General features: G+C 52.4%; 1 protein-coding gene across 5 annotated transcripts in view; it reads right to left on the reverse strand.

The window, feature by feature from the left end:
- The window catches only part of PAK6 (p21 (RAC1) activated kinase 6), a 39,625-nt gene that overhangs the window by 2,452 nt on the left and 10,613 nt on the right, over positions 1 to 26,560 (reverse strand). For 4 of the 5 annotated variants that reach the window (XM_044925223.1, XM_006073031.3, XM_044925222.1 and 1 more), the window contains 8 exons: positions 25,738 to 25,855; positions 9,683 to 9,891; positions 8,164 to 8,817; positions 2,114 to 2,611; positions 1,874 to 2,007; positions 1,383 to 1,509; positions 1,168 to 1,293; positions 575 to 709 (listed from right to left, as the gene is read on the reverse strand). In XM_044925223.1, coding sequence (XP_044781158.1) covers positions 575 to 709; positions 1,168 to 1,293; positions 1,383 to 1,509; positions 1,874 to 2,007; positions 2,114 to 2,611; positions 8,164 to 8,817; positions 9,683 to 9,886 — 1,878 coding nt within the window. In that variant the 5' untranslated portion in view covers positions 9,887 to 9,891; positions 25,738 to 25,855. Of the gene's footprint in view, positions 1 to 574; positions 710 to 1,167; positions 1,294 to 1,382; positions 1,510 to 1,873; positions 2,008 to 2,113; positions 2,612 to 8,163; positions 8,818 to 9,682; positions 9,892 to 25,737; positions 25,856 to 26,341; positions 26,534 to 26,560 lie in introns of those variants that run through there. The other variant, XM_006073032.3, reaches the window with a different exon arrangement.

The raw sequence follows: 26,560 nt of genomic DNA on the forward strand, positions 1-26,560 counted from the left end.
AGGCACCCGGCTTCAACCCTCTGGGACATTTCTTGCTCTGGCCACCAGATGGCAGTGCCATTTTGCAGCTCTGTGCTGAGCTGGCCACCAGCAGGGGTACCCACAGGTAAGGACTGGGGGTTTGGGTGGATTTGGCAGAAAAAGGTTCAACAGACACACACACACACACACACACACACACACACACACACACACACACACACACGAACATTGGTTTTAAGGGGAAACTGGTTTAGATGTGGTTAGGATATACACTGCCGGGGAGGGCAAGCCAGTTCTCTGTGATGGACTGGGAACATGTGCTGTGGTATAGCTCCCCAACACATGGGGTAGAGGGGGGTCCTGCTCAGTTAGTTTTTCTAGATTCTTTTCCAGGACATCAGGGTTTGCCACACCTTGCTTCTGTTCTCTTCGGCTCCTGTCATTACCTGCAGGTGGAAACTTGTCAGAGTGACCATAAGAGTTTGTGACTAGGCTCCACACCCAGGTGCAGCTGGGCCTGAGAGCCAGGCTCTGATCCTTAAAGCCTCAGGAAGAACGGGACCTGCAGGCTCACACCTGTGTGCTGACTGACCTTGTGAGAGTTCTTCAGCTTGGGTGGGGGGCTGTCCCGGAGCCTCTTCATGGCTTGCACCGGGGAGTCACTGAAGTAAGGCGGTTCTCCATCCACCATCTCAATCACCATGATGCCCAGAGACCAGATATCTACCTGCAAGAGGAGAATGTCCCTGACTCCACTGGCCAGAGTCTGGCCCCTTGGTAGTGAGCAGCGGGCTACAAGCAGAGAGGAGCAGCAGGTCCCAGGTCTCCCTGGTGAGTTGGCTTCCTTCCTGGCCACCCGCCCAGTGCCCTGCTTAAGTGACCACTGGCTGCAGGGTCACAGCCATCAGCCGCTCTCTTAGAAAGGCCATCACACACAGGGAAGCCTGGCCACACCCCGACCTGCCCTTGGGCTTGGGGGAGAGCATTTGGGGGCCAGCTTGTGGCAGCAAAGTCATAGGCCAGAGAAGAACCATCCAAAAGGGACCAGTGGACAGGACTGACTAAGCGGGAACCTAAGAACTGGGGGCAATCTTTGGTGGGAAGCTCTGGGGAGGACCACAAGTAGAAGAACCATGTGTCTCCAAGCCCCTTCTGGGAGGACTGGGGGCTGGAGAGAGTGGTTACCTCAGTTGCATACAGAGACCTGGAGATCACTTCTGGAGCCATCCAGTATGGGGTTCCCACCAGGGACTTCCTCTTAGGGACATCTTTGCTGATCTGTGCACAGAACCCGAAGTCCGAGAGTTTCACCTGGAGTTAGGGCGAGGGGGAGGAAAGGGAATGAGAGGTGAGGGAGCCAGGAAGGGGGTGGTGGGTGTGCCAGGGTGGGCAGGGCTTACCCTGCCATCGAGAGTCAGCAGGATGGAGTCGCTCTTGATGTCCCGGTGGATGACACCCTGGGCGTGCAGGTAAGCCAGGGCCTGCAGCACAGCCTCACACACAGTGGCGATCTGCTCCTCATTCAGCCTGGATGTAGAAGGCATGGCCACCAGCAAAAGAGAATGTTAGCTTTGGCAGGGCGGCTGGGCAGAGGGGCTGGGTAGAGTGGGTGCCCCAATACTGGGCCCCATAGCTCCTTGGCAATGTGTGGGGGAGCCGAGTCAGGTCAGAGCCCTGGTGGAAACGGGTCTGGGCCTAGGCTGGAGACCCAGTGTCTTCCTCACTCCCCTAAGACCCCCCAGGTTGGTTTACCCAAGCCGATGGGCGTGGGGAGGATGGCTCAGGACAATGTGACAGGTACCTCAATCATCTGGGACTCATGCTATCTGATAGCCCTGCCAGGGAGTAGTGGGGCAGCCAGTGCCGGTGCCCCGCCCTTCCAGCTGCCCACCTGACTTGGGAGACGATGTCCGTGAGGGCCCCGCCCTGCAGGAACTCCATAAGCACCCACAGCTCCTCGCCCACCAGGTAGCTCTTGTACATCTCCACCACGTTGAGGTGCTGGTAGTCCCGCATAATCACCACCTGGGGGCAGGAGGGGATGCCTGAGTGCCGGCACTCTCCCCCAGCGCCCCTGCTCCCGAAGGTCCATCACTGACAGCCACACGCCCACCACACCCTCTCCTCCCACCTCGTTAAAGAGCAGCTCCCTGCGCTGCTGCTTCCTGAGGTCCATCATCTTGACGGCCACCTGGCGGCCCGAGTGCTTCTCCCGGGCCAGGCAGACGATGCCCGTGGAGCCCTCGCCAATCTTCACGTAGCTGTCCAGCAGCAGCCGCGGATCACCCTGGTCCACCACCATCCTGAGTGCAGCCTTGAACTGCTCATGCGTCACGACGCCCGTGTCCTCGCCAGCCAGGGCGCCCTTGGCTACCGTGGGGTCTTGGGGCAGGTACAGGTTGCTGGTGCTGATCTGGGCATGCCGGGTGCGGGGCGACCCCGCCGGGGAAGACCGGCCTGGAGGAGCGCCGGCGGCTGGGGCCATGCGGAGGGACTTTTGGGGGCTGCTGGTATCCGAGGTGGTCAGAGGGCTGAAAGGCCCCACGGGCTGGTCTGAGGGCAAGGACTGGGCCTTGGCCACCAGGCTGGAGGGGCCGCCTTTCAGTGCCGGTCTGAAGGAGGAGCTGGGCTGTAGAAAGAAACAGAAGGAAGGTTGGCTGTGAGAGCACTTGGAGCACCCTTCCCAGGGACAGGGGGTGGCCGCTGTGACCTCTGGACAAGTGTAGGGTCAGGCAGGGCATCAGATGAATGTAGGAGGTGCCTCAAGCAAAGATTTTCAAATGGAACTGAAGTCAAACCACAGTCCTGCTTAAGAAGCCAACCCCCAGTGTTCCCAGGTGAGCAGAAAAAATAACAGCTGTTTATATCCACTCTGCCCCTCCTGGGAAGACAAAGCCAGGTCCCTGGAGTGTTCTGGGCTGGGTATTTCTTCCCTGGGTGATGGACAGTCAGACCCCAGGGAGGCCACCAGGAGGCGATCCCCACTCTGTGCTGTGGGGCTGCACAGGGAATCTGGGTCAGAGGCATTCACAGCTGTGTCTCTCCCACCCAAGGGCTCAGGTGGGCAGAAGACGCCCTGGGCATGGGGTGGAGGGCGGCGAATGCAGCAGCGCAGCTGTGACTGACTCCCAGGGCAGGGAAGGAAGGCTCCAGTTGAGGTCTGATAGTCCTGCTCATTCCTGACAATGGGGAGTCTGCGTGTCTGTGCTGTGAGCCACACAGCCATGTTACCTGGGGGCTGGGGGGGCGGGGGCAGGCGGTCCTTGGGTGTCCCCTGGACTGGGGATTTGGTACTAGAGAGATGTGGAGTCAGGAGGGTAGGTCCGGCCAAACACAAGCCTTGGGGCTGGGGTGAGAGTGTTTCCTAAGGGCTCCCTGGAGCAGCCCCTCTGGGTGATACATGCAACTCCCATGTATCCCCCAACAAGGAAGAGAGGGCAGCGGGCCCATGTTTCTGATCTCTGACAGGGAGTGAGGGAGAGAAGGTGGAACTGAGTGCAGACTGGGCCCCCAGTGAGCTCTGCACAGCTCCAGCCCTCCTGGCAGCCACAGCAAGAAAGGGTCCCATCCTTGGGTTTTCCTCAAGAAGCTGGTAAAGTACCACACAACATCACCCAAGGGCACCTGGAGAGGGTCATCCCCCAAAGTGACCTATTGGGGGGACAGTTGGGGAGCTGCACAGGGACCTTCTGAGAACATCTCAGAGCCTATTTCATAGATGGTTTGCTAGGTGCCTAGAGGGTGCTGGCCCTCCCTCACCCTCACAACTGAATCAGCTTCCAGAGAATCTGCTCAAGCACTCAGCTTGGGCTGGGATGCGTCAGTCTGGGCCTTGGGTCTTACCAGGCTCAGCCAGAGCCTTCTCAACTTCTTCAACATCCCTTCCCCCTGGACTTCAGAGCCCCCACCCCAATCCCTGGCCTGGCCTGGCCTAGGGCTGAGCAAGTGCATGATGCCACTGCTGAGGCTGCTCTGCCAGCCCCAGTCCCATGTGCCCGCTGGGCGTGCTCCAGCCTCAGGCAGGCCGTGCCTGGCTTCAGCTCAGTCCTCGAGGTGAAAGAGCAGGAACGCCTCCTGGGACTGCTGAGACCACTCCACCCCTGCCTGGGGAGCACATCTGTGCAGTAGGTAGACTGTCCCATGTCCCTGCCAGTACCCAACCCTCACCTGCCTTTCCCTAGTCTGTTGTGGTGAAGCAGTGGGACCTCCAGCTGAGGGTCAGGAAAGGACCCGGATTCTGGTCTTGCCATGAATCCTAGGCCAGTCCCCCTCTCTGAGCCCCAGTTTCCTCTGATCTGGGGAGCTGGATAAAATGCAGAGTCCTGGGCCTTGGGAATGGCCTCAGTAGGTTCTGAGAGCAGGGACTCTGCATTTTAACAAGGCCCTGGAGACCCGGGTTCAATCCCTGGGTAAGGAAGATCTCCTAGAGGAGGAAATGGCAACCCACGCCACTATTCTTGCCTGGAGAATTCCATGAACAGAGAAGCTTGGTTCCTGGGGTTGCATTGAGTCAGACATGACTGAGTAGCTAACACACTAGCACTGGGTTTTGAGGTGGGAGGAGCTTGAACCGCAATTTGAGCTGCTCTGTGATTCCATGGCTGCGGGGAGCCCATGGGAGGGCTGGGTCTAGGGGTAGAGGGAGCGTGGCCACCACTGAGGCTGTGGGGCCACAACCAGGAACAGAAGTATCATGCGCTGTCACCCAGAAGCAGTGCCCAGGGCTCTGTAAAAAGGCTGCCTGCTGGCCAAGGCGGATTTAATATAGAAAATGTGCTCTCTGAGCAGCATTGGTGTGGGCGGAGCTTGGGGACGTGAAAAGCTCCTAAAGTTGCCCTCAACGTTATCCTCTTGGCCCTTGACCTCTCTCCACCCTGGATCTCTAAGGAAGGCAGACAATTTCCCATTCCTTCCGGCCTCTCAGCTTCTTGCATGAGCTCTCTGCTCTGAGGATGTGTGGACACAAGGAGGGTGGGGACAGGCCATGCAGAGGGGCTGAGGAGGGGGCTTCATTCCTCCCTGCCATCAAGGCCCCCACGGAGACCCTGAGCTCAGGACCTGAGGTTACAGGGGGTGGACCCAGTGGAGAGGCCAGCACCCATGTGGTCTAGGACACGGGTGTGGTGAGCCAGGCTTGGTCTTCAGCTCTGCAGGGTCTGGTCCCAAGTGTCCCTTTGTGGGCTTTGCTGCCTGTCTCCACAAGGAGGGAGCTTCTACCTCACAGAGCCACCAGAAAGGACCGGGTGAAGCTTGTTAAACCACTCCAAGAAAGCGAAAGGGCAACAAAACGTGGACTTAATTAAGGACTCTGGATTAATTCTGGAGTTACTTGTGTGACTGAGGCCTCTTGCGGGGCAGGAAGCCACTAGAAAGAAAAGTCGTTCGTGGAGTTACATCGCTGCCCCATGTTCCCTTCCTGGGCTGTGGTAACAAGGCCGAGCTCTCCAGCTGTGGGCTCAGGAGACTGTTCTGTCAGGGCTGCACAGGCAGAGGCCATCTCATAATATTTAAGAAATAATAAAGCCATTTACAGAGGGCTTACCACTTTAACAAGGGCATTAAGTGCCTTATCTCATTTAATGCTCATGGCCCTGTGGATTGTTTTATTAAGCCATGGGTAATATTATTATCTACATTTGTAGATGAGGAAATAGGCTTGGAGAGGTTAAGTAACTTGCTCAGAGTCACTCAGTAGGAAGCAGACTTCAGCCCTGGTCAGGTCAGCCTAATCTCTGACCTCTATGCAGTGGTCTGACTAGGGGTCCTTGGCATATAATGGAGTACATGATACACAGCAGGTATTTAACCCAGGTTTGCAGATTGCTGAGGTCTTTCTGACTCGGCCTTTCTGCCACTAAGTGGGACCATTTCTAAATCCCTCAAGCTCTGTCTATCTCCTTGGCCTTCCTGTCCCTCCTTGGGTCCTCTTTTGCTCTTTGGTCAAAGTGACTGACTGCAGACCAAGTGGCACAAGAGCTCAGGGCAGTAGTTCTCAACTGGGGATGATTTTTTCCCTTGAGGAACACTTGGCAATGTCTGGAGGAATTTGGGGTTGTCCCATCTGAGGGGTGCTACTAACATCTAGAGGGTAGCAGTCAGAGATGCTTCTGAATATCCTTCAATACACAGGAGAGTCCTTACCACAAAGGATTATCTACAGACATCAGCGGTACAAGGTTGAGAAGCCTGGACCCAGAGTGGCTAAGGGGCAGTCTTGGCCCTGCCTTTTAGGGGCCTGGCTTGAGAACATCTGTCTAGAAGGGTGTGCCCAGGGGGCCAGATTGCGAACTGTGGTGTCTCTGAGTGCCAGACAAGCACCACCTGCCTCCACAGGTACAGGGGAGACACTGCACCCCCTGCAGCAGCAGCCCACAGTAGGTGCCTGGTGAAGTGTGCAGAGATGGGGGATGGCCTGGCCCCCTGCTGTGGGGTGCAAGAGGGAGCCCTGGGCCATGCATGCCAGTTTTGACACCCCCTTTCTCCAAATCCCTGAAACCACCTCCCTGCTCCATCAAGAACCTCTAAGTGTACTTTCTGGTGGTATGCACTGCCCTGCTCCTTCCTTAGTTTTCTGGGGAATGTCTCCCCAGGGACACAGCCTTCCAAACCCCTCCACCCGCTCACAGGCACTCATGTTTTCTCACATGACATATCAAGCCACATCTCATCTTTTCCTCCCCAAAACCGAGCCCTGCAGAGGATCCCAGCCCACTGTCCTTTGTCCCCGTGGGGGCTGGAGGGCATGAAGCCCAGACCTCCTCTGGCTGGCAGCGACTTAGAAGGGGTTGAGGGTCCAGGTCACTCCCAACCCGGCTGTCCCCCACGCTCAGGCGGGACACAGAGGCACCATCTGGGAGGGGAGACTCTGTCACTCAGGCTGCTGTGGTGGTTATTTCTTAGATCTGACCTATAACCCTCGTGGGCTTCACCAGTGGCTCAGTGCTAAAGAACATGCCTGCCAAGCAGGAGACATGTCGATCCCTGGGTCTGGAAAATTCCCTGGGGGAAGGAAATGGCAACCCACTCCAGTATTCTTGCCTGGTTTGAAATCCCATGGCCAGAGGAGCCTGGTGGGCTGCAGTCCACAGGGTCGCAAAGAGTCGGACACGATTTAGCAACTAAACAGCAACAAGCTCGTGCTGCGGCCTAAGCTCATTTCTGCCTCTCCCTTAGGAAGGAGCTAAAAGATGCCTTTGTGAAAAGGCCTTCATGAGCAGGAGGTGTGAGCCCAGAGGGCCCCCCACCCCTGGCTGACTCTTTGAGTCAGTCTTCTCATCTGCCAAATGGGAAGGATGTTACTGTCACCACGGACGGCGTGTCATACATAGGGTATGGAAGAAGCCAAAGCTTTCTCCTCTGCCTGCCAAGAAATGTCACCGTTAGGGCTCCATTCACTGTTTCCTTTTTAACAAGAAAAATGTATGCATTCGATACTGTCACACATGCTGAACGCTGGTTCTCCTGATGCTCCCAGACCCAGGCAAATTCAATCCCCTAGCTTTTCATAGGGCACACAATATGAAAAAAAATAATTATAGAAATGTTAAACAGAGCAACAACCACTAGAAAAAGGGTAGGCAGGAAGGAGGGGAGGAAGGGAGGGAGTGAGGAAGAAGAAATCCTCACTAGAGAAGGGCATTTCTGAATGCCTATGGGAGAAGCAGTGCAGGGAGGCTGTGCCTGACCTCAGGAGAGCGCTGGGAGAAGCAGGGGGTTGAGGCCAAAAGAAGATCTGAGAAGAGAGAGAGCCAGAGAGACCCTGTCCCCTAAGTCCTAGAGCACCTACTTCTTCTGGGGCCTGGGTAGGGGCTGCTGGTCACTGGGGGCAGGGGAGGGTCTGGGCTTGTGGTTAAAAGTGCTGCTTTTTCAGGGGGCGTACCTGCCTCCCTGTGTGGTCCTGCCTAGACACATTCCAGAGAGCAGGAGTATCAGCTGGGGCATACTGGAGCCCCTCAGAAGCCCCTGCAAAGTGACCTGGCTTGCAACCTCTGACTCACATGTGTTAAGCCTTTGGAGGAGGAGTGCTCAGCTGGTTCAGGGTAGAATCCTCAGTTGATGATCTGTTGCCTTTCCCCAACCTGACCGTGTAAGCAGGAAAGGCGGGCAGGGCCTGTGTCCCCAGTGGATGCAGTGGGCCCAGCTGCCTACCCTGGTGAGAGTGGGGGCCCCGGCCTGACCTACCTTGCTCTGCACTGGAGGGCCTGGCTTGCTGCTGCTTGGAGGGGCCGTGGCAGGAGCAGACAGGAACATGCTTCGGAACAGCCTGCGCTTCAGGCTGCTCTCCTGGGTCTTAGGGCTGGGGCTGCCCTCCCCGCCAGGCCTGCCCGTGGCCGAGCCCACCAGGCAGGACTGTGGCCGGGCCTCCTCGGGGCCATGCCTGGCAGTCTTGGTCCCACGCCTGCCCGTGGCCGTAGGGGGTGAGGTCCCAGTTGGGGAACTCTGCAAACAGGTGCCCAGCTGCAGGCAGCGCTGTGTGGCACCCTGGAACTCGGCAGGGCCCAGGGACTGTGCTTTGGCGGCCAGTCCATTGGGAAGGACCCGCGGGCTCTGCAGCTCGGGCCACGGCACCTGCCTGCGTCCTGCTGGTGCGCCCCCGTTGCAGCTGAGGTAGAGTCCGTGGGGGTCGCTGCGCTCAGACTGGGGGCTCTGAAGGTACATGTCTGGGTCAGCAGCCCACTGCTCATCCCCCAGCAGCCCCAGGGACTGTGCCCGCCGCCGGCTGGTGGGGCTGCGGCCGCGCAGGGTGTTGGAACTGATGACTGACAACTTCTGGATGTCGTTGAGCAGCCCGGAGATGTAGCCGTCTGTAGGCACCGAGCTGCCCCGCACCACCGTCTGCGGGAAGGTGGAGGAAGAGTGTGGTGAGCCTCCTGTTCATGGTGAAGGGTGGGGGGTCAGGTCAGAGAGGGGGGCCTGGAGGAGGAGGAACACCTGAGGACCTTGCTTTCTGCATCATCTACCTGTTCCTTAATTTTTCAGTCCCTTACTAGGGCTCACAGAGGGCCAGGTCTGTGCTGGGGTGGGCATACAAGAGGAAGGTTCATTCTCATGGGCTCAAGAGCTCCGCAGTCTGACAGGGCAGACAGGTGAGTAACCACAGTGTTTAATCCAGCATGCCTGATGGTGTGGGTGGCTGAGCCTGGGGAGCTGGTGGGACTTCAGACCCTGCCTGGAGCTCGCTGCCGTTCTCCAGCTCTATCTGTGGTCTTCTTGGGGGCATGAAGAGCTCTCTATGGGGAGAGGCTCCAGGCCAACGCTCTCCTCCACACACATGGGCTTTGTGGCCTCCAAACCCCGCCAGGGCCCTGACCCCAACCCCTATGAGGCCCTTCATCACGTTGTGTCCTGACCTACACAACGTAATCCCCCTGGTCTGTGAGAGCCCCGGGTCCAAATATTGCTTTGGGACATAATTAAAGATTGTTCTTTGTTATCTGAAACGCAAATTTTATTGGGCCTCCTGTATCTTTATTTGCTAAATCTGGCAACCCTCCCACCCTGTGGGTTGGGATACCCCTTCCTCTTCAAACCAGACTCCTTCTCCCTAGGGAGAAGAGAAGAGGCTGATTAGCAGGGAAAGAAAACAAGGTAACTGATAGCTGGTTGTCACGTTTCCTCAGGTGCCTGGGTGGTCCTGCCAGCTGCCCTCCCTGGAGAGGGATGGTCTGAAGCCCATCCTCCGCCCTCCCGTCCGCCTCACCTTCATGGGCTGGAGCTGCACCCGGGTGATGCGTGAAGGGTCCACCACGGGCTTGGGTCGCCGCAGCGTGTCCAGGATGTTCTGCCATTGTGGGGGGAGGCCCACGAACTTGCCTTCTTTGGGGTCGAAGGAGGTGTGCACGCGGTGCTGGAAGTTCTGTGGGGCCGAGATCTCGGGGCGTTTCTTCTTTTTCTTGCGGAACATGGTGCCTGCATGGGGAGGCTCAGGCTGAGCTCTGGCTCCATGGGGCCTGGCCCCAGGGAAGCATAGGGGGCTGCAGCGTGTGCTGGGGCCCCAGGCTCCCTTCCCGGACACAGCCGCCCTGTACCAACCCAGGCTCCCTTCCCGGGCACCCCTCCCCCCGTACCAGCCCAGGCTCCCCCTACCCTACCTCGCAGGCCTCTTCCTTGGGGGAATGGGCTAGCTCCCCACAGAGCGGTCCCAGAAGTAGCAAGAGCCCCATAAATAAGCCAACACAGACTACAAACATGGAAAAGAGGTGTCTGTTTTCTTGTCTGAGCCAAGTCCCCTGCCGAGCACGCAGACTCTGGGGGTGTGTTTTTATAAGATCCAAAGACATGACAAATATCATTCCACCGTCAAAGAGCTAAAAGGGGGGTGGGGGAAGAGGGAGGAAAGCCTGCAAACTCATTTATGAAGTGAGCATGATCTTGATTCTTAAAGCAGATAAGACTAGTACAAGAAAAGGAAAATGTGAACCAACTTCATTTATGAACATAAAAGAAAATCCTAAATAAAATTAGCAAATTGAATCCAACTGTGCATTAAAGGTTTTTGTTTGTTTTTTCTTTTATATCACAGTCAACTCGGGTTTGTCCCAGGATGGTTCTAAAACAAAACCTGTAAATGTGACATGCACCTTCACAAAAAGGCAAGCTGCTGATTCACAGGCACGCTGCCCAGTCAGGGACCAAGCTAAAAGGACCCTCGTGGTCCCCAGGTGCTTGGCCCTAATTCTGGAAAGGCCCTGAGCCAAGGGCACTGCTGGGGAGGGCGGGGACCACTATCTTAGGGGGAAAAGACAGCCCACCTCCGCCTGGGCTCCTTTCTCTCTGGTCTCAGAACTCTGACTATATAAAACATCCCCTGCAGTCAAACCTCCATCCCTTACTTTGCAGCTGGGGGTTTGCCTAAGGCCTTAAGGGGCTTCCCTCATAGCTCAGTCAGTAAAGAATCTGCCTGCAATGCAGGAGATCTGGGTTCGATTCCTGGGTCAGGAAGATGCTCTGGAGAAGGAAATGGCAACCCACTCCAGTATTCTCACCTGGTGAATCCCATAGACAGAGGAGCCTGGCAGGCTACAGTTCATGGGATCGCAAGAGTCAGACACAACTTAACAACTAAACCACCACCACCTACGGCCCTACTAAGCTCCATCAACAGCTCTGAGTGACATGGGCATGCAGATCTGAGTGAGGGAGACTGGAGACCCAAGAAGCAAAGCGCTGATCCTTCCAAGTGCTGCTCTGGCCTTGCCTTCAGGGAGCCCTAGGCTGGGACCACATGTGATGGAAGACACAGTTGGGGTACCCACTCAAATACTTTTATATCTGATGTGGCTCAAAATAGCTCAATGGGTTTGTGTGTGTACGTGGGTGGGGGGTGTGTGTGCAAAAGACACTCAGTAGGCTCTTGTGTCAGATAGAAAGGTCACTTTCAACAAGACATGTTTTGTATCTTGCATGCTTGGATCATTCATCTATCCACAGAACTGAATATGTTCATGGCATCAGAACATGGCATTCTCTTTTTTGCTTCTGCTCTGGAAGCAGAATTTTCCTGGTTACTTTCACAGGTTCTGGAGTAGGTCACAGATCTAGGAGGGAGCTGGTGCCCACTTGGAGGGAAGGGGGCTCAAACAGCCACAGCCTCTCCACATTCACTAAGCATGAATCAATCTGAATCCAGGTCATACCTCTTGGAATGGCCATCACTTTGGGGACCTTGAAATTCAGGAATCTATCAAACATTCCCACCAGGAAAAGCCACATGTGCAGAAGCTTCAAGAACCAAGGACTTTAGAATGAAATATACCTTTGAGTTATAGGAGAGCAGCAGGAAGTCTGCCACTAATTTGGGGAGATTCTGAGCAAGCTACATAAATGCTGTAACCCTCAGCACTCTTCATCTTTAAAGTGGGGTTAATAAAAGATAACACACAGGTTTAGGGAGTGTTAAGTGAGCAGATTCCCATGAAACAGGGGCTTTTTCTCTTGCTCTGTTACCTCTCTGAGCATCCTCTCAGTTCAGGGCCCTGCAGACAGCAGAACTTGAGCAGATACAAGTCTGGAAGTGATGCTCAACCCCTATCCTTCAGAGTCACCTGGCAGGGGTTATGTGTGATTTCTTGTACTAGGGCCCTTGCTACTTCTCCACAATGTAGACTCTTCATGGTTTGGTAAAACTTGATCTCCTCTTGGTGGTCTTTGGCTACAGAAGAATCTCAGTTCTGCAATTCTGTTCTCAGAGCATCTCAGACCCTCTGGATCTGTCCAGACATCTCTGGATTAGCTCAGCTGACAGTTTCACTCTCCTCCCTACTCTGTGAACTCTTCTAGAGGTGCAGGGAACAGCCAAGAGTTGAAAAAGAGCTGGCTAATACTCCCTCCTGCAAGGAGATCAAATCAGTCAATCCAAAAGGAAATTAACTGAATATTTATTGGAAGGATTGATGCTGAAGCTGAAGCTCCAATACTTTGGCCACCTGATGGGAAGAGCTGACTCTTTAGAAAAGGCCCTGATGCTGGGAAAGATTGAAGGCAGGAGGAGAAGGGGATGACAGAGGACGAGATGGTTGGATGGCATCACCAACTTGATTGACATGAGTTTGAGCAAGCTCTGGGAGATGGTGAAGGACAGGGAAGCCTGGTGTGCTGCAGTCCATGGGGTCACAAAGAGTCGGACAATGACTTAACAACAATACTCCCCCCAACCCCACCCAGAACACCCCCCACCCTAACTTCTTGGCCCCACTCAAGGGCCCAGAATTTGCTGCAGGAACGTGCGGAGACAGCATCTTTAGTAAATGGTCTGTGTGACTCCGAAATCACCCTAACAACTATTCCAGAATAAAGTTCTTCCCACGGGTATCAGGAAGGGCCTGAGGAGAAAGGAAGACAGTGCAGGGTCCTAGGGCCCAGGAGTTGGGGTGGGAGGTCAGGAGCTGACAGAAGCAGTGAACTGAGCTAAGGCTTCAGGGGAGGGGAAGCAGAGATTTAGGAATCGGAGCCAGTCACTTAGTGAGTGGGAAATCCACACCTAAAGGCTTCCAGGACTCATCCAAAATGATGGTAAGGCCAACACTGCTTGAGACAACAGGATTTTGCACAGAGAAAAATCTACACATAATCTTTTGGGATTAAATGTGAATTTTAAAAGTCCCTAATTCAAGATTGGTATTAAAAAAATCAATTGTATTTTTGCATACCTGCAACAAACAAATAGAAAAGGAAATTAAAAAAAAAAATTCTATGGTACAATGGGAAATAAACCTTTGGGCTTTGTCCCCCAACCCTACCCCCCACCCCCATCCCTGGTACAGAGCTCTTAAAACTCTTGGAATCCCCAGAGTGATAAAACTGTTGTAACTTTCAGCCTCACCTTCTCCTACTTCTGCAAAGGGAAGAGGGGCCTGGAGACTGAGTTAATCATTAGGTCCAGTGGTAAAGAATCTGCCTTCCAATGTAGGGGATGTGGGTTTGATTCCTGGGAGGGAAAACAAGATCCCACATGCCACAGGGCAACTAGCCACAACTGGAAAGTGTGCACGCGGCAAGGAAGACCTAGCACAGCAACCCCCCCCCCAAAGTCATCAATAGCCAATGATTTAATCGATTGTGCCTACTTAATGAAACTGCCATTCAACCCCTCTGGGATAGGTTTCAGGGCTGATGAACCAGGTGCCGAAAGGCTGACGTGCATGGAAGCTCTATGCCCTTCCCCTCTCCAGCCCAGAATCTCTTCTTCCCTTTGGCTGTTCCTGTCTCTTTTCTAGTGAACTAGTCGTAGTAACGTGATTTCTTGACTTCCACCAGCCATCTCAGCAAATTATCAAATGTGAGAAGAGGGCTGTGGGAAACTTAATTTATAGCCAGCTGGTCAGAAGTACTGGCTTTGGAGCGGGAGTCCAAAATAGGGGGCAGTTTGTAGGGCTGAGCCTGAGGGGGTCTGTGCTATTCCAGGAGTTAGTGTCAGTATCAAACTGCATTTTGGAACACCCAGTTGATTCCAGAGAGTTGGAGAAGTGATTTTAGGAAGAAAAAAAACCTTCTCATTTGATGTCAGAAGTGTTGTTACGTAAAACCCTTCAGACATCCTTTTCCATTTTACATTAAAAATATCAGATTTTTATGAATAAATCTAACTGAAGAGGTGCAAGGTCTCTACATGAAAAAATATCAAACATTAAAGATAATAAAGAATGTTCATAGGTTAGAAAACTCAGTATTATAAAATTATCAATTATTCCCAAATTAACCTACAGAGTTATTGCAATATCAATCAAAATCACAGCATAATTCTGTTGATAGAAATTGACAAACTGTTCTATATTCTAACAATGAAAAATCAGAAAGAGAAATTAAGGAATCAATCCCATTCACCACTGCAACAAAAACAATTAAGTATCTAGGAATAAACTTACTTAAGGAGACAAAAGAACTGTACACAGAAAATTATAAGACACTAATGAAAGAAATCAAAGATGATATAAATAGATGGGAGAGATATTCTATGTTCCTGGGTAGGAAGAATCAATATTGTGAAAATGACTATACTACCAAATGCAATCTATAGATTCAATGCGATCCCTATCAAATTAACAATGGTGTTTTTCACAGAACTAGAACAAAAAATTTCACAATTCATATGGAAACACAGAAGACCCCAAATAGCCAAAGCAGTCTTGAGAAAGAAAGATGGAGCTGGAGGAATCAACCTTCCTGACTTCAGATTATACTACAAAGCTACAGTCATCAAGACACTATGGTACTGGCACAAAAATAGAAACATAAACCAATGGAAAAAGATAGAAAGCCCAGAAATAAACCCATGCACCTATGGGTACCTTATATTTGACAAAGGAGGCAAGAATATACAATGGGGCAAACACAGCCTCTTCAATAGATGGTGCTGGGAAAACTGGACAGCTACATGTAAAAGAATGAAATTAGAACACTTCCTAACACCATACTGGAGAAGGCGATGGCACCCCACTCCAGTACTCTTGCCTGGAAAATCCCATGGATGGAGGAGCCTGGTGGGCTGCAGTCCATGGGGTCGCGAAGAGTCGGACATGACTGAGCGACTTCACTTTCACTTTTCACTTTCATGCACTGGAGAAGGAAATGGCAACCCACTCCAGTGGGTTCTTGCCTGGAGAATCCCAGGGACGGGGGAGCCTGGTGGGCTGCCATCTATGGGGTCGCACAGAGTCGGACACGACTGAAGTGACTTAGCAGTAGCAGTAACACCATACACAAAGATAAACTCAAAATGGATTAAAGACCTAACTGTGAGATCAGAAACTATAAAACCCTTAGAGGAAAACATAGGCAGAACACTCAATGACATAAATCAAAGCAAGATCCTCTATGACCCACCTCCTAGAGCAATGGAAATAAAAACAAAAGTAAACAAGTGGGACCTGATTAAACGTAAAAGCTTTTGCACAGCAAAGGAAACTATAAGCAAGGTAAAAAGACAACCCTCAGAATGGGAGAAAATAATAGCAAATGAAACATCTGACAAAGGTTTAATTTCCAAAATACACGAGCAGCTCATACAACTCAATACCAGAAAAACAAACAACCCAATCAAAAAGTGGGGAAAAGGCCTAAACAGACATTTCTCCAAAGAAGACATACAAATGGCTAACAAACACATGAAAAGATGCTCAACATCACTCATTATTAGAGAAATGCAAATCAAAATGTCAATGAGATATCACCTCACACTGGTCAGAATGGCCATCATCAAAAAGTCTACAAACAATAAATGCTGGAGAGGATGTGGAGAAAAGGGAATGTTCTTGCGCTGTTGGTGGGAATGTAAATTGATACAGCCACTATGGAAGATGGTATGGAGATTCCTTAAAAAAACTAAGAATAAAACCACCATATGACCCAGCAATCCCACTCATAGGCATACACCCTGAGGAAACCAAAATTGAAAAAGACACACGTATCCCATTGTTCACTGCAGCACTATTCACAATAGCTAGAACATGGAAGCAACCCAGATGTCCATCGACAGAGGAATGGATAAAGAAGCTGTGGTACGTATACACAATGGAATAGTACTCAGCCATAAAAAGGAACACCTTTGAGTCAGTTCTAATGGGGTGGATGAACCTACAACCTATTAAACAGAGTGAAGTAAGTCAGAAACAGAAAGATAAATATTGTATTCTAACGCATATATATGGAATCTAGAAAAATGGTACTGAAGAATTTACTTACAGGGCAGCAATGCAGAAATAGACATAGAGAATAGACTTATAGACATGGGGAGAGGGGAGGTGGGGTGAGATGTATGGAAAGAATAACACGGAAACGTACATTACCACATGTAAAATAGATAGTCGATGGGAATTTGCTGTATGGCTAACAAACTCAAACAGGGGCTCTGTAGAGGGGTGGGATGGGGAGGGAGATGGGAGGGAAGTCCAAAGGGAGGGGATATATGTATACCTATGGCTGATTCAAAAAATAGCAAGAAGAGATAAGAAAGCCTTCTTCAGCGTTCAATGAAAAGAAATAGAGGAAAACAACAGAATGGGAAAGACTAGAGATCTCTTCAAGAAAATCAGAGATACCAAAGGAACATTTCATGCAAAGATGGGCTCAATAAAGGACAGAAATGGTATGGACCTAACAGAAGCAGAAGATATTAAGAAGAGATGGCAAGAATACACAGAAGAACTGTACAAAAAAGATCTTCAATGACCCAGATAATCACGATGGTGTGATCACTGACCTAGAGCCAGACATCCTGGAATGTGAAGTCAAGTGGGCCTTAGAAAGCATCACTATGAACAAAGCTAGTGGAGGTGATGGAATTCCAGTTGAGCTCTTTCAAATCCTGAAAGATGATGCTGTGAAAGTGCTGCACTCAATATGCCAGCAAATTTGGAAAACTCAGCAGTGGCCACAGGACTGGAAAAGGTCAGGTTTCATTCCAATCCCAAAGAAAGGCAATGCCAAAGAATGCTCAAACTACCGCACAATTGCACTCATCTCACATGCTAGTAAAGTAATGCTCAAAATTCTCCAAGCCAGGCTTCAGCAATATGTGAACCGTGAACTTCCTGATGTTCAAGCTGGTTTTAGAAAAGGAAGAGGAACCAGAGATCAAATTGCCAACATCCCCTGGATCATGGAAAAAGCAAGAGAGTTTCAGAAAAACATCTATTTATGCTTTATTGACTATGCCAAAGCCTTTGACTGTGGATCACAATAAACTGTGGAAAATTCTGAAAGAGATGGGAATACCAGACCACCTGACCTGCCTCTTGAGAAATTTGTATGCAGGTCAGGAAGCAACAGTTAGAACTGGACATGGAACAACAGACTGGTTCCAAATAGGAAAAGGAGTTCGTCAAGGCTGTATATTGTCACGCTGCTTATTTAAATTCTATGCAGAGTACATCATGAGAAATGCTGGACTGGAAGAAACACAAGCTGGAATCAAGATTGCTGGGAGAAATATCAATAACCTCAGATATGCAGATGACACCACCCTTATGGCAGAAAGTGAAGAGGAACTAAAAAGCCTCTTGATGAAAGTGAAAGTGGAGAGTGAAAAAGTTGGCTTAAAGCTCAACATTCAGAAAACGAAGATCATGGCATCCGGTCCCATCACTTCATGGGAAATAGATGGGGAAACAGTGGAAACAGTGTCAGACTTTATTTTTCTGGGCTCCAAAATCACTACAGATAGTGACTGCAGCCATGAAATTAAAAGATGCTTACTCCTTGGAAGGAAAGTTATGACCAACCTAGATAGCATATTCAAAAGCAGAGACATTACTTTGCCAACAAAGGTTCATCTAGTCAAGGCTATGGTTTTTCCTGTGGTCATGAATGGATGTGAGAGTTGGACTGTGAAGAAGGCTGAGCACCGAAGAATTGATGCTTTTGAACTATGGTGTTGGAGAAGACTCTTGAGAGTCCCTTGGACTGCAAGGAGATCCAACCAGTCCATTCTGAAGGAGATCAGCCCTGGGATTTCTTTGGAAGGAATGATGCTAAAGCTGAAACTCCAGTACTTTGGCCACCTCATGGGAAGAGTTGACTCATTGGAAAAGACTCTGATGCTGGGAGGGATTGGGGGCAGGAGGAGAAGGGGACGACAGAGGATGAGATGGCTGGATGGCATCACTGACTCGATGGACATGAGTCTCAGTGAACTCTGGGAGTTGGTGATGGACAGGGAGGCCTGGCATGCTGCGATTCATGGGGTTGCAAAGAGTCGGATACGACTGAGCGACGGATCTGATATGATCTGATCTGATGGCTGATTCAGGTTGAGGTTTGACAGAAAACAACAAAATTCTGTAAAGCAATTATCCTTCAATAAAAAAAAGAAATTGACAAACTGATTCTAAAATGTACAGAGAAACAAAGAATCAGGAATAGCCAAGACAGTCTTGAACAAGAACAAAGTTGGAGAGTTATGTTACTAGATATCAAGACTGATTATAAAGCTACCATAATTAATGCAGTGTGGAACTGGCACACAGATTGATGAGTAGACCAGTGGAACAGAAGAGAGAATCCAGAAATAGACTCACTCACATAAGGTCATTTAATTTATGGCAAAGGTGACACTCAATATGGTAGGGAACTGATGATCTTTTCCATAAATGTAGCTGAAGCAATTAGATATTCATATGAAAAAAAAAGAATCCTGAAAAATGAATTCATATCATAATCCCAAACTAACTGGCTCTAAATGTGAAAGGTAAAATAATAAAGTGATGGTGGGGGTTGGAGGGGGAAACCCATAGTCTGGCCATCCCCTGCCCTAGGTCTGCTGTGAGTGACTATGGGGGCTTCTCCTGGAGGCCCTGACCTGCTGGGGCCCAAACCTGTCCATACCCATGGGTCCCAAGAACAAATTAAACCTCCAAGGTTTCCTTTGTCCAAAGCAGGCCTAGGTTAGCAATAGTAATTTCTTTCTAAAGATTTCACAAGGATTTTTGTAAAGATTTTACAAAGATTAATTTGTAAATGCAGTATGAACACAATGACTATCTGAAGGGAAATGTAGCAAAATATTCATTATCGTTGCGTTTGACTGGTGGAGCCCCAGGTGATTTCCTCCTACTCCATCTTTGTACTCTTCTGAATTTTCCTTAAAGACAATGGGCTGCTTTTTAAGTTGCTTCAGTCATGTCTGACTCTGTGCAACCCCATAGATGGCAGCCCACCAGGCGCCCCCATCTCTGGGATTCTCCAGGTAAGAACACTGGAGTGGGTTGTCATTTCCATCTCCAATGCATGAAAGTGAAAAGGCAAAGTGATGTTGCTCAGTCGTGTCCGACTCTTAGCGACCTCATGGACTGCAGCCTACCGTGCTCCTCCGTCCATGGGATTTTCCAGGCAAGAGTACTGGAGTGGGGTGCCATTGCCTTCTCCAAAAGAAAACAACATATTTTTAAATAAAGAAAAGAGTGATCCCTAAGGACTGAGTTCCTAAGATATAAGCACCCACTTAAGTCTCTGATGCTGCCAGGTCACTGGGTATCAATCACCTGAGTGCCTCTCTCCAGTTCTGCGTCCTAGACACACACACGAACGCCCAGACAGGGGCCCTCCCTTGCCATTCCTAGGTCTCCATCTTCCACGCAGTTTCCCACCTTCTGACAAGCCCAAGAGTCCCTGGGCTGAGGGAGGGCGGGTGCTGAGTCAGCCTTGAGGTTAAATCAAACCAGGCCACGCCCATGTTTAAAACTGTCACCCAGAAGCTCCAGGGCTTTGAGTCCACACCCCATTCACCCAGTGGAAGAGCTCTGCTTAAAGAAGATACTCTGGAGGGGGACACAGGAAGAAGGGTGCTGTCCCCTCAGACAGCCAGTCCCGGCCTTGCCTCCTGCCCAGCCTGACAGAAACTATGTGGGCTTCAATGGCGGAAGAAAGTGGGCAGAGGCAGGGCGCCCGCTCTGGTTCAGGGTGAACTCCGCTGCCCCGGCCCCTCCCTTCTGGTCTGACACCTCGCCAGACCAGGGCAGGGAGGGGTTAGGAGTCTTCCTTAGGCTGGGATGTGTTTCTACGCCCAAGGAATGCTTTGCACATTCCTCTTCTGAATGGCCAAGGAAGTCACCTTCCAGCCAGCAGGCTGGCCCATGACTGGGTGGGAGAAGAATGACCATCGCCAGGGAGGGGAGGGCAGGGGAGGGGAAGGGAGAGGAGGGGAGAGCCCTGCCCCAACCAGTCTGAGAAGGAAGCTCCAGGCACAGCTCGTGCGGCGGCTGCTCCCTCCAGTGCGAGCCGAGCCTGGCACTTGGGGAGCCGGTCAGCTCCTGGCAGAGCCTTCTGGAGGAAGAGCTGCCACACCCAGTAACACTGAGGGTGGAGTTGGTGGGAGAGTTCAGGGAGCCACAGGCCCGGGGTCACTGAGGGGTGGGACTCTCATGTCAGAGGAGCAGGAGACTCCAGAGAGAAAGGGAAGTAACTTTTCTTGAACACCTACTATGTGTTAGGCACTTTCCAAGCACCAACTAATTTAATCCTCACAACAGCCCTGGCAGCTGGGCATTATTATTATCATCTGCAAATCCAGATGGGGTTCAGGGAGGCTGAATAACTTGCCCAGGGTCCCAGAACCAGGAAATGACCGAGTTGGGGTTTGAACCCAGATCTGATTCCCAAGTCCTGCTCCATCCACCATGCCCACCCGGAAGGACTCGGGCTGTTGTTAGTCTCCTTCCCAGAGGCCTCTGTGAACACGAAGGGGCTGCACAGCCTGTGTAGAAGGGGGTGGGCCAGGGCCCGCTCCTTCAACCAAGATTGCTGGGTTCTTTCCTGTTCTGATCTGTGAGTCAGAGGCCAAGGGAGATGGGTGCTGTCCTGACTTGTAAGCTGACCCTTACTTTGGAACCAGGATTTGTTTTTGTTTTGCTTTGCAATGGTGGCGGTGCGGGTGTTCTAAAGAGCTCGCCTTGGCAGCTGTGATGCAGGGCCTGGCACATGTGAAAAGACTGCAGAAATAGCAGGAGAGTATTTTCTCCAGCACAGGTCACGTCCCGTTAGTAGGGTCTCAGCCTAAAGTCAGGCAACTGGCAAGCCTGGCTCAAGGAGGGTGGGCAGAGCTTTGTGGCTGATGCTAGGGTTCTATGGTGACGGGTGTGAGGGGCGGTCGGGTGGTGGAGCCCCCGGACTAGGGGCTGTGGCTCAGCTGGTCCGGGGTCCATAACAGGGGCGGCAGACAGCTGCACTGGGTGGGTCACTCCCTCAAGCTGCTCTTCCTCTGAGTGAGGAGACATCTGTCTGCCAGGCCTGCGGTGCCAGCACCACCCAGTTGTTGGGACCCCACCAACCCAAGGCAGAGCCATGAAGGCATGAGTCTGCGCTTAAACCACAAAGCAGAGCACAGGCTTCCCAGTGAGCACTGCCATTTGAGGCAGACCCTGGGGAGTGAAACTGCCCGCTCCAGATGTGCTCCAAGACTGCCTTCCTGCCAGAAGTCCTCTTGGGACGTAACTCTGGGGCCCGTCTAGAGCCAGTGTCAACTGTTTTCTTAACCCGTGGTCTCTGCTTTTCACCAGGAGAGCTGGTGTCCAATGTGGCTGCCTCACCCCCAGACCTGGCTTCCAGTGGGCTCTGGCTATTCCCACATGTTGAATTCTTTTCAAGGAAAGGACACTACCCCCACTGAAGGGATCCACAAGAGCACACTACAGGCTGGGAAGGTGCTTTCCAGAAAGCGAGCCTGAAGGAGTTTGCAGCCACTCGTAGGGAATAGGATTTGGTTGGCTGTATAAGCTTTGGGATGTTGTAAGCCCTCTGTTAGGATGAGGCTGGTGGGATTCCCCTCCACCTGCAGACGACTGGGAAAAGAGGTGGCAACTGCCCCCGGGGCCCCACTCCCTCCGAGGGCTAGGGCGTGAGAGTGGGGTGCACACTTAGACTCCCCGTGAGGGAGGCCCGGGGCCGGTTTGTCAGGGTGTGTGCTGGCTCAGTGTGGACTGGGGTGTGCAGTCCCTAAGTTCTGCTTGTGATCCTGACCCCCCTTCCTTTCTAGGACTCAGCATTTCTGGAGATGATAGGGGAATGGATTTATTCACCTCTGCCAGCTTCTCTAGGTACAGTGAGGCGAGAAACACCATCTGTCCCAGTTGGAGGGGCCGTTTGGGGTATTTTTAGTAATCATCCCTCAGGGAGTGCCTGGTGTAAGCACCAGGCTCTGGGCTGAGCGTTTCACACACGGAATCCTCACCACAAGCCCATGAGATGGGCCTATTATTGTACCCATTCTGCAGATGAGGAAGCCCTTGCTCAGAGATTGATCTGCCCCAGTGAAGCAGCCAAGAAGGGAAAGATCTCTGTCAATTGGACCCAGACCCTGATGTGAACGCAGCTGCAGTCAGCTGTCACCTCCTACCACCCGACCCATGTCATTCTCAGAGTCACGCAAGAGGCTCTGTGACCCAGAGGAGAGGTAAGGCCCTGAGTCCTAGAGCATGTACAAAGGCGCCCCACTGCTGCTGCCGTCCAGCCACAGAAGGGCCTACGGGGGACCCTGTTACCTCCAGAGCTGGGTCCTTCACCCCGAGGTCTGCTGCCCGGCCTCTTCATCACGCTCCGTGGGAACTGTGACCCCCTCACCCTTCCATGACAAGGAATGTGCCTCACCAGCCCCCTGGTTGAGAATACCCTGGACAGAAGCCAGTCTTTCAATGGAGTATTCTCATCGGTCAGCAAGATTATTCTCAAAATTTTATAAAATTGTATTATTCATTCATTTATTCAATAAATTTCATTTGTTGGGCATCTGCTCTGCTCAAGGCTCTGGGGATCATGGTGAACAAAACAGAATCCTTGCTCTTGTGCGTTTAGCTGGCTTTTCCAAATAGATGTTGCTAGTCCCCTGACCTGCACGGCCTGCCTGTAGGACTTGCTGGGGTCTGGCTTCCCCTGAGCCCCTGCCTCATTTTCCATCCCTTGGTGGCATTCTCTGTAGGAGCTTGCCCACACTCTACTGGCCTGTGCCAATGCATTCAGTGATGGGGATGTCCCCCTTCCTAAGGCTTCTGCCCTCTGTCCCCTCAGAGCTCGTCGTCCTTCGTGTAGGGCTGAGCTCTGTCCCCTCTCAGCTCACCAGGAGTCTGGGCCTCAAACTTCCCTCTGCACGTGACAAGAGAGGTGGCACCCCAGCACCCTTTCTGGTCCCTAGAAATGCACCAGGCAAAGGGCCTGAAGACACTTTCATTTGCTCTTCTGCCCAATTGTCCCCTGCAGTGTAGGTGGGTCCTAGATGCAGGCTGTGCCCCTTACTACCCCTGCCCGCAGGCTCTGAAAGATCTGCCCAGGGCGCTGTGCGGAAATGTGGACAGAGCATCCCCAGGATACAAAGCAGTACTCTGAGGTTCTTCTGCCCCACCAGAGTGGCCCAGAGAGAAGCCCAGTGTGCAGGACAGATGGCCTGTGCACAGAATGTGCCAGAATGTCTGGGTTCCCCACCCCTGGCATCCTACCCACACTACAGGTCCTAGTGAATCCCCAAGGGAAAGATAATGGGGCTGCTGTTGAAAAGAATATGATAATAAGTCTCATTCAATCACTTGTGTCAACACTCCAGCTAAATGAGAGGCCGAAGAGTCAGGCTGGTCAGCCAGGGAAGGTCAATATTGACTCAGGCCTGCCTCCTGGGCCCGGCTCCAGCCTGCAAGTGCCGTGTTGCGGTCCAGCCACAGCTCAAGCCAGAGCAGCCCTCTGACCTCTGTTCACCATACTTAGAATCTCAACCACTTCCCCAGTCGGCAGCGCTGGGATTTCCTGGGCACAGGATTATCTCCAAGGGCAGAGGGAAGCGCGGCAGGGCTGCGGGCCTGGCCCCTCTTTGCTGTTCGATTTTCACCAGCTTCCACATAGACAGAGAGGCCCAAATCCTCATCACAAGCCCTCGGTGCCCGCCCAAAGAACCTCCAGAGTCCCCTAGTCACAAAAAGACTGTTTTTACAGTTATTGTTTTAACTTTATCTCTATGTTGCTCCCTTCCTCACTCCAAGTTCACAAAACTGCAGTGAGATGGGCCAAACCTGTTGACTGAGTATATTTTTTAGGACGACCGGTGACCAAGGAGAGGAAGGCAGAGCCGAGAAAGGGAATCTACACATACACGTGTATTACATGCCCAGCACGTGTCAGACACTGTGATCATGACAGTGACGAGTCTACAAGGTAGAATTTAAGAGCTTAAGTCTACAAGTGGAGAAACTGAGGCTCAGAGGGAAGTCATTGTCTGAGATGGTGAGTGTGCAGCTAGGATTCAAGCCCAACTCCCAAGCTCTTCCATGATGCCTGATACACCCGGAAAAGCCAACTGACCTGCCCCAGATCACACAGCTCCTCTAGGCAGAGGTAGGACCAGAAGCCTCAAGCCAGAGTCTCTCTCTGGCCCAGTCTGCACTGGTGGTAACTGCATGTCCAGAGTCACCTATGAACAGGTGAAGTCCTGCAAGGCTTCACAGAGCATGCTGTTGTTTCTGCCTCCAAAGCCAATTCCCTTCCAGAAATGCCCCTGCCCAGGGGCGCCTCACTACCCACCCTCCACAGACCCTCGGCCTTGACTCTATTCCTACTGCTTGGCTCTAACGTCCTCCACAGTCTCTTGCCACACAGCCAGACCATTCTTCAAGTTCTCCAAGAGAGGGCTCAGGTGGCTTTACCTTTTCCAAAACTGGAGGCAAGGCAGGTAGGCTCCTGCTGGGGCTGTCCTCCTGTATCAATTATTATTGTCACTTCACCAGCTGCCTTGTGAGGAAGACATGATCATCCCCATGTTATAGATAACTACATTAAAGTTAGGAGAGAAACAAACTAACTTGCCTAAGGAATCAAAGGCAAAGAGTCAGACTTCGAACCCAGCTCTTTCTGAGTTCCAAATGCTGTGCCCGCCACTGCTGTCCTACATATGGCCGGGAAGAGCTCACAGCAGAACTCACACTATGGGCTTCCCTGGTGGTCCAGTGGCTGGGAATCCACCTTGCAATGCAGGAGACATAGGTTCAATCCCTGATCTGGGAAGACCCCGCATGTCACGGAGAAACTAAGCCCATGTGTCACAACTACTAAACCCATATTCTAGAGCCCTCAAGCCACAACTACTGAAGCCCACACCCCCTTGAGCCTGTGCTTGGCGACAAGAGAAGCCACTGCAGTGAGAAACCCGCAAGCCATGATGAAGAATAGCCCCTGCTTTCTGTAGGTAGAAAAAGCCTGAGTGCAGCAAAAAAGTCAACAAATAAATAAATACATCTTTAAAAAAAAAACCACACACACCAGAATGAGGCAAGGTAGAGAAAATGCAGCCTACACACTGGAAATCTTCATGTCTTGGCCCTTGGTGTCCTCAGCGGCATCTCCCTCCCAATTGGAATCCACTCACTGGGTGTGGGTGAAGTTGGAGAGATTTTAGCAGGTTGGAGAGCTGGGGAGTGAGCTGGCAGGCTGGGATATGCGGACCAGAACCTCTGGCTGGGGCTCTTTCCCGACCTGCTCAGCCCAAAGGCTGGGCCTGCTTCACTCCTGTTTGGGAACCTCTTTCCCAAACAAGAATTCAGTGCACTGGCCTTGGTGACATTGCCTCTCCCCAGACAGGCATCAGACCTGGGCCAGGAACAAGGGCGGGCCATTTGAAGCCCTGCGCCTGCTGTGGGTGCAGGCGGTTGAAGTAACAATGCACGCCCACTAAGGACTGGGAGGGACCACTGCCTAACAGTACCGAAGGGCCACCTGCCTGCCCACTGTCCCAGCCTCTGCCTCCCGCAGATCCCGAGAAGTCCCCTGGACACCCTCCCGGGGCTCCCTCACCTCTGGGCCGCCTTCCCGGCCTCTTCTTTCTTCCAACTCCTCACTCTTTAGAGGGCAGAGCTTTCAGGCACCGAGGAAAGGGAAGGCCTGACACCTTCCAGGGCCAATCCTCCGAGGCCTGGGTGGAAACAGATTAGAAATTCATTGTGACCGAGGTAGTAAGTATCCCTGAGGATTTTGCGACTGGCCGGAATTCAAAGGCTTCGGAACCGCCCCCCATCCCCCTCCGCCCGGCCTCCGACTGAGCCACCTTCTCAGGTGCGATGGGAGGCGGCGGGCTCCCCGCGGGGCGCACCGGGACAGGGGGCGGTAGGCTCAGTGCTCCCTCTGGTCGCCTTGCATCGACCCAGCGCGGCCGCCGGCCCCGCCTCGCCAGCCCGAGCGAGGCGCTCTCTGGACGAAGCCCGCCCCCGCCAGCCTGGGCGCGAGCGCCGGGCGCACACGCGGAGGGAGGTCGGTTCCCGGCGCAGCCGAGTCCCCTCTGCCCGCGCCGGCGGCCCCGCACTTCGGGGAAGGGAAACCCGGGGACCCGGAGCCTCGCGCGCGGGGAGGCCGATCCCCGCCCCGGCGGGGCTCACAGCCCCTCGGCGGTCAGGACACCCACCTGCCGAGCGGGAAGCCCCCAGAGCTCTCCGAGAGGCCGCGGCAGTCTGGCCCACCCTCCGCCGGGAGGCGCCGGGAACGACGAGGAGAGGCCGGGCTTACATGTTTGTGCCGCGCCGGCTTCACCTGCCCGGAGTTTGATTTCGGGGTGTGGCCTCAGGTAGGACGCGGCGAACGCAGAGCCCGGGAGAAGTCGCCGAGGCGTGCAGGGGCAGCGGCC

The sequence above is a fragment of the Bubalus bubalis genome, chromosome 11 (genome assembly GCF_019923935.1).
Source record: "Bubalus bubalis isolate 160015118507 breed Murrah chromosome 11, NDDB_SH_1, whole genome shotgun sequence".
Classification (NCBI taxonomy): domain Eukaryota; kingdom Metazoa; phylum Chordata; class Mammalia; order Artiodactyla; family Bovidae; genus Bubalus; species Bubalus bubalis.